This window comes from Pygoscelis adeliae, unplaced genomic scaffold (assembly GCF_000699105.1).
Source record: "Pygoscelis adeliae isolate BGI_AS28 unplaced genomic scaffold, ASM69910v1 Scaffold839, whole genome shotgun sequence".
Lineage (NCBI taxonomy): Eukaryota > Metazoa > Chordata > Aves > Sphenisciformes > Spheniscidae > Pygoscelis > Pygoscelis adeliae.
This window is the reverse complement of record NW_008825555.1, coordinates 62204-72992: the sequence shown is the minus strand read 5'-3', so window position 1 is coordinate 72992 and position 10789 is coordinate 62204. Positions and strand designations below refer to the sequence as shown.

At 38.6% G+C, this 10789-nt stretch overlaps 1 protein-coding gene across 1 annotated transcript in view; it reads left to right on the top strand.

Moving 5' to 3' along the window:
* Positions 1–9891: 9891 nt before the first annotated feature.
* Positions 9892–10789, top strand: part of LOC103923807 (protein inscuteable homolog) — a gene marked incomplete at its 3' end in the record, with an annotated part of 48566 nt that continues 47668 nt past the window's right edge. The window contains exon 1 of the mRNA XM_009332234.1: positions 9892–9944. Coding sequence (XP_009330509.1) covers positions 9892–9944 — 53 coding nt within the window. The remainder of the gene's footprint in view (positions 9945–10789) is intronic.

The window sequence follows — 10789 nt, the reverse complement described above, 5'->3', positions numbered from 1 at the left end:
GAGGGAGGGAGAAGAAAATGTCTGATGACTGGATACTCTTTGGCAGTGGTTCAAAAATATAAATGCAGTATTTTTTCCTTCAAAAGAGAAAAAGCCCACTGCTGCTTTATTACTTGACCTTTATGTAGAATTATAATGACTAGGCAACATAGTTCTGCTGACAGGCTGTCTGGAGGTGTTAATTTGAGTTATTAAAGGAAAAAAGCAAGAAATAGAAACAACACTCAAATGTTGCTGTAGCTCAAATGTTCGTATTTTTTTGTGTATAGGTAATTTCACAAATATACTCTGATTTCATTTTCTTTCAGCTTGTAGGAAGAAGTTTGTGTTCGTCTACTGGATTTCTTGTCTCTATGTAGAAAAGACATGCTTAAAGGTAGTGACTACAATTAGCATGAAGATAGCCTGGTGGAGGAGAGTCGCTGTTCAGAGAGCTGGGATCCTTGAAAGTGCATAGCTCAACCACATTTGCTTTACATGTTTCTTGGTGTGTGTCGCATGCTTGTTGCTAAATTGGATCTCCTGTTCTTGTATTCTGTTGAGATACCTTATTAGCAAGCAATAACTGACACCTCTTATTTATCTTCTTCCATTTTAAATTTTCTACAGCTCTTTGTCCTTTTCTTTCTTTTCCCCAATATGTAGAGGAAAGGGGAAAAAATTATGATAAACTTTAGTGATAGAAGTAACAAGTTGATTAGTAATTCAAATAGAGAAGTTGCTCAATGACCAGAGAGAGCTATTCTTGGCCTGTTGTGTTTGTGTTAACTTTTAGGTAAATGTGTGTTTATCTGTATTGGTTTAAAGCTGTTTTTAAGGTTTTCGGAGTTATGACAAAAAAGAACAACTGGATATTAACTCTGTAAAATGAAAAACTTGATGGCTGCTGGCAAATATTGTGAAAATATCACCACTGTTTACCATGTAATGCCTTGCGATACTTCTAATAAAGGCTTGGCTAGTGTGGGCTGTAACCTGAATTAATAATATTGTTTTGCTCATCTCTGTTAAAATGTCAGACTTTTTTTGTTCTTTAGAGGAATATCAATGTAAGTAAAGATGTCTTTCAGACTGCCTGTCTGACTAACTGGAACGGATATTAAGTGAGATGAAATCCTTTCATTACAGAAAATGGATTGTATAGAGAGATGTGCAAAGATATTATTGTCACCTTTCCTTGCAGCAAAGTGAGTTGTGTAGGTCCTTGTTCTTTTCCCTTCATTTGAAGCTGTTAAATACAGGGTTGTCTTCTCTATGTACTTATTTACAGTATTAAACATTGCAATATTTGGTTTCAATTTGTACTTGTCTCATGTTTAACTTTGAGTAAGTCACTTAATTTCTGTTTCTTTACTTCCTGCCTGGACAGGGAGATGATTTTCTTTTATCTCTTTTCATTTCAAGTTCCTTCTGGAACTTTTAGATGTTTTTTTGGGGAATAATGAATCTTGGCTGTAACTTCATTACACCTAGAAGCCTCACGTTAACAAATAACAGTAAAACAGCGATATTCTGTAGGCATTTCTTCTGAGCAGCATAGTCTACACTTGTACACACTTGTACAAGGTAAGGCACAAAAATCTCCTCCTTCTATTTTTTCTTTGTGCCCTACACAGTGGCTAGTTGAAATAACAGCCCTTTCATTTCTGATCTCCACAAGGAGACTGGGAAGACACAAGGTCCCACCTCCTGTTGAGGAGACAAGATGAAATCCTTTAGACTGGATGTTGTTTGCATGTGGCTATGGTGTTGAGGGTAAATCAAACCAAAGCAGGGGAATTTCACTTGAATTAATTTATTGCCAATCAACACAAACCTCTGATTTCTAATATAGATGTTGAGGGAAGTGTGGGGGAGCCCCCAGCCTCACCTCAGCTGATTTTATTTTCAGGGAGACCTGGGAGGTTGAGGTGGTTTTGGCAGCGGTTTCCTCGCAGTCCCCCTCATGGTGGCTGCAGACCCCTCCTCACCTCAGCCCTGAGGCCACTGCCCTGGTGGTGTGGTTTGGGCTGGCGCTGGGTTCTGCTGCTGGACTTTTGCTTACCTCAGGGCTGGCTGGAACCGGTTCCAACTGGTGGGCAGTGGCTAGGGGCTCCCCTCACAGGTGGTGTGAGCCCTCAGAGCCCTGCCTATGAGGTACTGAATTTACAGCTGGTGTGTCCCCGATTGCTGCTTTATATCTACTCTTTGGGGGGGCAGGAGGAGGAAAAAAAAATGGAGAGAAGGAGTTGTTCTTCTGTCTGATGGCACCTGGGCTTCTCCCAAGAGAAAGCCCTTGCACCATGTAGGGGCCATTGATGTAGGAGCTGCCACGGCCGAGGGCAATCCACAATGAAGAGAGATGGTCTGCAAGCCATACAGTTAAAGCCAGTTTATCTGTTTCTCTTTAGAAATACCTTTGAAACCAAGAGGCCGTGGCCAGGAACAGGGATGCCCCTATTGTGAGTGTTTGAATTGAGACTTGTGTTGGTGCAGGTGATGTCAAATTGGTTGTTTGGTTTATTTTAAGAAGGGAGGGGGAAAGCACTACGCAGTCTGTCAGGAAACGTAAATACAGAGGAGTTGTACGGCAAGTGGCATTAATATTGGTCTGAGAACCAACAAACATTCTTATATGGTGATTATTCTGCATCATATAAAAGATAAAATATAGCTCTGGAGTGCATCAACTTGCCACCTATTATTCAGTTCCTGAACCTCAAAAGCAAATTCTTTTCCAGCAAAACTGCCTCTAAAATACTAATTGCTAGAAATGTGACCACTAATTAGTTTGCTTCCATAATACTGCCATCTATATAAATAGGTGTGCCTCTTCCAGAAGGGGAGGTTTTAAACACTTTCACTGATAAGATTAAAAAAAAAAAAGATACCAACTAAGTGATTAGCCCAGTGGCTTTTTGCCCAAAATAATTTTAAGGAAGGTGGGGGAAGGGGAAGGAAATCTTAAAAATCTGTTATGCCCTTTTCTATCTCTTTAGTTTAAATATTTTAATAACATAGTCCATGATTTTATATTTAAATGGGAAAATTTGCTAAAGATACATTATAAGAAAACTCATGCCTTGGCAAAAGGACTGACTGCAGTGCATGTGATGATGGATCTCTTCTATTTCTAATCTGTGTGGTTATATGTATGCTTTGTCATGGAGAAAGCTGGATTGCCTGCAAAGGCTTAAATCAAAGTGTCTATGCTTCCCCTCCCAATGCAATCAGATCTTCTGGTTGTATTGCAGATATTCTACTTAGTGTGTTTCCATGTGATCCACTTGCTAAAATAAAGAAATGGAATGAACAAGCCAACATCCCTTGCTTTAAAAGCAGACTTTTGCGTTGTGGTGATCACAAAGAAAAAATTGTATATGTTCAAGGTTCTAAAACCAGAAAGTGGAATGAAGGAATCAAACTCTGTATGCAGATGAATGAGACCATGTCTTAAGGGACTGGCTTCAGATTTCTACACCTCCCCACCCCCCCTTGATATTTGCAGTTGGCAATGTTGCACTTCTTGTGCTATCTTAAGATCTACAAAATAATATTCCTTGTCTGTAATTTTCAGCATGATCTATTTGAACTAAGATGGATCTTTATCGCCTGCCTGCCCCCCCCCCGTCCCCTATTTCTGAGGTATAGCTGTGTACAGTGAGGCTAAGATGAGAAAAACCCAGAACAGAAAAGAAGTAGCACAGACTTCAGTTTGCATGAATAGCTATGTTAGATAGATATACACACCCCCCCATCCTTTTTTACATGCACATATATTATAATACATATTTTATAAATATTTAATATAAATAATATAAAACAATTATAAAATAATAAAATAGAAAATATTTTAGAAAAATAATATAATTGAATACAATATATTTAAATAAATGTTATATAAATATGTACTATATTATACAAAATATATTATAGATATATTTTTATATGTACATATTCAAGGCCAGGTTGGATGAGGTGTTGAGTAACCTAATCTAGTGGAAGGTATCCCTGCCCATGGCAGGGGGGTTGGAACTATATGATCTTTAAGGTCCCTTCCAACCCAAACCATCCTATGAATCTATAATATATAAAAAGGGATATTGTTAAAGATAGAAACTTGTTTAAAATCACATCCTCTCTCTGCAGAAAGTAGAGAGAAAAGATGGCAAGAAATACGCATTAAAAATAAAACCTTCTGTGAGTGAAAATGGATTTGTGCTTCAGATTATACTTGAAGTGTAAGGCATAAACTACTCAGCAATGTTTCTTCTTTGATTATTGGCTCTGCAAGAGCAGCTACCATGAAAGAATGCTGCAGGTAGCGCCTGTTCCCACCTCTCCCTCTTCTAGTTTTAATTTTGCATTCTACGAGTGTGGTACATACACCTGTTTATATGATTCCATGCTAATACAACCCATTTTAATGCATCATTTGAAGGACTCTTCATTATTTCTTGCTCCTGGTTTTATGGCTTCTTAGATTTGTGACACCCAGCTTAATTCTGAGTTGGCTCTTGCTATTGTAATTAATTCATGTCTATATAAGCCTGTTATAATGCAAAATGACAACAGGATCCTGAGTTCTCAAATGGTTAGTGTGAAAAACTTCTGATGGACCGGTCGTGTTGCTGAAGGACGGAGTGTAAGTATTTACTTTCTGACCTATCACATAAATGCTGTCAGAATTTTGCTCTTAATTTGATTTGTGGCATTCCATTAACAGTTATTCTGTGTACCAGGAGAATAATAACTAATGATTCTCAGACTCCCAGAATTATAAAATAAGGACAGGCGCTGTTTGGCAGAACGGAGATTGTACTTTACTACAGACAGGAACTGTTCATATTAATCAAATGATATCTAGTCTGAAATGACTTTTAGCTAATGACTTCTTATTCTCAGGTTAACCATATTACTTATAGGTAACATGCTCTTCTAATTCTGATGATTATTAATAATCAAAGGCTAGATGTGTGGATTTCTGTCTTTCAGAAAGAGAAATTATGCTCTTGATTGAGCTTATTTTAAGATGTTCTTAGTGTTCAAATTATGATGTTAGGGGTTAGAAATGGGGTGGTGAAAGTTCATGGATTTGCCTTTTGATTTAAGCCTTTACAAGGGCGGACATGTGTGCAGTGAATGAGCTCAAAAATGTGAATTTAACTGTGTGAGTTTCAGGGCTTAATTATTTGGGACATCATTTTGTGATGGAGAACTTCCTTAGGGCCATTAGTAGCAAGAGTAAATGAGTCACACTTATTTCACCTTGAATACGTGCTGTTACTGTGACACTTTTGGACATGGATGTGTTTCTAACAGAATACCTGACTGCTAAAATCCTCCTAATTTCTGGCTTGTTAAATATAAGCTAACATGTTAATGATGGAGAGGAAATTTAAATTGGGAGATTTTACAAGATGCAGTTTGTTTTCCTAGCAGAAATAACATCTTTTGTAGGATGCTAAAAAGCCGTGATGCACTGTAGAAGCTGCTCTCCAATGCTAAACAAGAGGAGGCTCCCAGCAGGGAGTTCCTGTAAGGCAGGAGGAGTCTGCTGTTGTGGAACCAGCGGTTTGACAGCTCCTAGCTGCACCACTGTGCTAATGAGGCATTGCACAGGTTTCACAGGTGCTGCCAAGCCTCGTGTAAATAGGATGAGACTCCTCCTTCCTTAACTTCTGGGTGGGCTAGTTTGACAGTTTTTTAAGCTGTTTTTAGTTCTTTCTGTCAGTTGCCAGCATCAAGGCCTGGTGCTTGTAGATAAGCAAGTTACCTCTTTCTGGTGGTGTGGGGTTTTTTTTGTTTTTGGTTTTTTTTGTGGGGGGGGGTGTTTAGCCATCACATCCTCTGCTGATGCTGCTTTTTCTTGAGCAATGTTTACGTGCTGTTTCAGGTGTGATGCTTTGTTTTCTTCTTGTGTAGTAGTTCTCTGAAAGAAGCTTTTGGCTGACTGTCTTCGATGAGAATGAAATGTGGTTTGTGGTCTGCTTATCTACATCTACCTAATAAACACGAGGAAATTACATCTTAATATCTAGTGCAGTGTTGACATGACAAAGAGAAAGATGAAGGACACAAGGAGAGTCTGCTGCCTTGAATACATCTAATTCCACATGCACGCACTGCTATCTACCCAAAGAAATAAACTGATTATAAGTTGTTATTTATAATTGCGATACAAGTCTATGTGCAGACATTTATCTATGTAAAATCCCATGTAAGGTATTAAAAAATTGGCATTATAATAGTCCAGGAATGACAATTTTATTATTTCAGCATAAGTGTCACTCAGGCTTGTGCCAAAATTACCAGAATTGTGAACTATAAGTAGTGTGGGTTTTTTGGCACAAGTTTACCTAGACAGCATCTCTGACCAGCTGTGGGCCTGATCAGTGGCCATTGAAGCCAGTGTAAAAACACTAGCCTCTCCCGCACAATTCTGCTAATGTTGCCTATTAGTATGTATATACTTAATAAATGTGAGTGTGTGTATGTATATACATGCAAAACATATATACAAAACGTATATATATGTTTTTAAGAAATTTTAAGTCAGATGGGCACCTTTTAAATGGTCATTAGGAGAAAGGTCTCTGACTTCAGGCACTGTTTCAATCTGTAGCTCTGCTTGCTGCCACACTGTCTCCACCCTCTGAAGAAGGAGCTAGTGAGAAGGATTAAGAGGCATGTGGGCATATGCTTACAGTTTGTGTATCCTTGAGTGCGTGTGCTCATGTGTATGCCACCTGTTTTAGTTGCGTACAGCCATTGTGTGAAAGTTATTGAACTTCTTGGTGCCTCCACACAGAGGCTCAGACAGCAGTCGCAGCAGAGGCTGTGCACATTGCCCTACCCATGTTTCAGTCCCTCAAAGAAAAAGCCTTGGAGAGGTTTTCATGCCAGGTTGCTAGCTTATGTGTTTCTGTTAGTAACAGCGTGTCTGTGTTCTTTCATGTCTCATCCTGTATTTGCCAGAGTAAAGAAGCCTTTGACCCTGAGTAGGATGTTTTTTGCAGAAGATGAAAAATTTGATACTCTGAAAGTTTCTTGCTTTGACTTGATGTGATGCTTAGGCAGTCATCTACATGGTCATCTATAGTAGGAGACCTTCCTTTTAGGAATGCTGACTAGAGCTCAACACTGTGTTGTGGCCTTTAATAAAAAGCAGCATCAACTAAACAGAAGGATTCATCAGTCCTGTCATGGACTTTACTAGGAAGTACAGTGGTCTTGGTCTTACCCAGACAGGTGAATGAGAACACCGAAAACTGAACAACATCTGCCATTGAGCACCGTAATTGTCCAGCACATGGAGGAGCCATTCTGAGTATGACCAGAAGCCTGTGCCATATCAGGCACTGGGTCTTCAACCTCTCTTGTAGTCATGCTTTAGGTGGGCTAATGTAGTACTTTGCTATCCTGGGAGTACAGCTGGTCCTCTGGCAGACCGCCAGGTGCTCGGAGAGAGCATTTCCTCATGTGGTCAACATTAACTTGGGCTTAAAGATTTGAGCTAATAGCTAATCATAGCCTTGAGACAGACTGTTTGGTTAAGATATTGGTGTGGCATTTTGTTATTGTTCCTGTAGCATAAGTGACCTCTAAGTAGGAGTTGATCATGTTTTTAAAGACTCTCAGCCATAATATAAAAGTGTGTTTTGTGGGAAGACAGTGTATAAAAAAGCTGCATTTTTCTCAGGTTTCTAATTTACTGGGAACAGTGACACACAATAATCTAATTTATGCCTATGTACATTATGTCACCAATCACAAGTTATGGGGTACAAGCAGATGCTTTAATTTGTATGTGTAGAAATTGTTAGTGGGCTGAGCTTATGGTGAAGTAGCTTTAGCTTGGCCAGAGGGAAGCTGTTGATTTTCTGTTGGTAGCATAAAAAGGTAAATCCTGTGCCTGATGCTGAGCAGAAGGAGATAGTTTGTGTCTATGAAGTCTGTACTTCTGCAGACTGAAAGACTATTTTCTCGGTCCTTTACGTGATAGGATTTAGGAGAGGAAACTTCATCTTGGATATTAAGACTTTATGCAGACGTGTTCATCTTTGATTAAGGGTATCTTCTTAAATGAAGGTAGTGATAATCGAGATAATTGGCTATTTCCAGTAAATCTGATTATATGATTATTTGTATTTGGTAATCTTAAATTTCTTTGACAAAGAGACAAAAAAATTCCACTAGTAAAAAGAAATGAAGATTGCTGATTTATTCCAGCTGTTAGGGAAGTCTGTGCATCATATGCTATATGCTTTAAAAAAGCAACAGTAAGCTTGTTTTTCAAATCTTGGTGTGTCATGGGAACAGAAGGATACATACTAATATTTTCATACTTGGGCATATGAATTTTCAGCCACACTCTATCAAATATCTGATACTTGCGGTCTTTTTAAATCAGAGAAGTCAGTAACACTTAAACTGCCTATTTTTAATTTTATTTTTAAAAAAACCCAGATTCTTCTCCCATATTTCAATATACTCCTTTATTAGATGCATGGACTAAGAAGATTAAGTTTGTTTTTTCCAGAAAAATTCAGGGTGGTGGGAAGGAACACAGGATGACACCATTACCAAAGCAATCTGGCGCTAATTGTAGACAGAGCATGTGAATGCATTATTCTGGTCATAATACTTTTAGGTACTCAGGACAATGTTTGTGGGATCTTGGGAAAAAAACAAGGACATGCATTAGCAATGAGATCAGTTTGCTAGGAAAGATACTGAAGACCACTCTGTGTCAATTAAGAGCAATTTGGAGTGGCAAATATCTTAAATGCTGGCTGACTCAGCTTGCAGAATGCAGCCAATAACCAGATGGCATAATTTCACAAGTGGCTACATCAAAACCATTCTGCCTCAGCTGGTGACACAAACAGCATTAATTTCCTGTGCAAAGTATTTTCTCCAAGAATGAGATCCATTGATCCCAGGTTTTTCCTCACATCTAAGGAAGCATCATTTCCCCACTGTTCCTTTCTCCTCCTCCAAATTCATTCATCTCCTCCTTGTTCTTCTTGAGTCATGGATTAATCTTTTCCTTCAAGTATTTTGTATTAGTTCTTCCTCTAGCTGTGTGGGTGAGTGGGAATGACTTCATCTTTTCTGGTAGAAGAAATCCTCTCTGACTTTTGTTGAGAATATGCATTGATCTATAGTGGGTAATGCCCTAATGTAAGATGGGGCTAATTAAAAGAAAAGGGAGGGAGACAGCACCCCTCCTTTTCGTGAAAATGAAGAAGCTCTCTTTCTCCTTCTCTCTTGTCTCTTTCTAGTATGATAGTGTTTGGATGCGTCTCTTGGCCACCAGGTATAAAGGAAAAACATGGAGGAAAAAGATGTGTACAGCATTTCAAACTGATAGAAAAATGATATCGTTTAACATGGCAGGATCCAATATTTCAGTAACTTAGACATCAAAGGCCTTTCTGTAAATGTAGTACTAAATGATCCTGAAATCACATGAGCGTACATTTGCTTTCTCTTGCAATCTTTCTCACAATAACCTGAAGGATTACAGTCATACTAAATCGATTTCCTCTACAGTTCAAGTTAATTCAAAATAAATGAGGCTAAATAATAACTTGATATTAACTCAGAAACGTTCAACCCAGGTGGGTCTGACCTGTGTACTAGTCCAGGAAGTTCAGGAATATGCAAACCCTATGTGGCTTATGCCATGAAATGTACTTAATGGCCTTGGTTATCTGCTGGAGTTGTGTGGTAGCCTGAGGAAAAGAAGCATTTTGAATTGTTTTTAATGAGTTAGCTCCACAGATCAGTAGGAGAATGCCATGCCACCCTGGACTGAAGAGGTCTGAGTTTCCCTAAGTTTACTAAATGACTGTTTTCTTTCCAGATTCCAGCCTGTGGAGAAGTGCACATAAGAATAGGATAAATATGGCTTTTAAGGGCGAGGACCACTTAGATTCTCTTCCGTTACCTGTTCAGCGGTAAGTGGTGCACTCTGTCATCCAGTCTTGAGTGATTAAATGCCCCTAAAGCTGCAGCTGCACTTTCCTTTGAGGATCCAAAGATGCTTAAAAACTCATTTTTAAACTCAGTTTTAGGTAATGTTCATACAAAGTGTTGAGAATGAATGTGGAAATCTGGGATGCGTTTCTCAGGGCATTTGCAAATTTGTATACCTGCAGTCTGGTAAATCATGACAGTGAACATGCAGTTATTATTTTAAATGGATGAACATGTTTGAAGTACAGATGTGACTGTATTTACTGGATCAGTTCTTTGTCATGATGGAAATCACTGGAACACTCTGCACTCTGTGAAGACTGCTGAAAACTATAAATATAAATTTCTTTAACCTTGTTAACTTTCTTCAGGTGTAGCTATGGTAATGGTATGAAGGTTATAGTATAATCTCTTCAGTCTGTGGTGCCCTGGTGGGACTGGAGACATTGGTGACTCTACTAATCCACAGGTTTTTAAAATCTGGCTGTTGGTTGGCACCTAGGACCTGCATCTGCGTAGTATAGTTTCACTTCTAGCATAATGGAGGTTCCATGAAAAGAAAAAAATGAATAATGAATACAATAACATTCTGCATTCTCATTGAATTATAGTCTTGTTATGTGGTACAATTGATTTTTTTTTTTTTTTGGGGGGGGGGCTGCTGAATGCACGAATAAAATCAGAAATAAAAAGGATTAAACGTTCAGTCTTTCTCCTAGTCTTCTTTCTTCAGGTCAGATTGTAAGTCTTTATTGTCATCAACTGGATGCTGACATGCAATCTCAAAATGTGATGCTTTTCTTCATCAGGAATTTAATATTTCTGT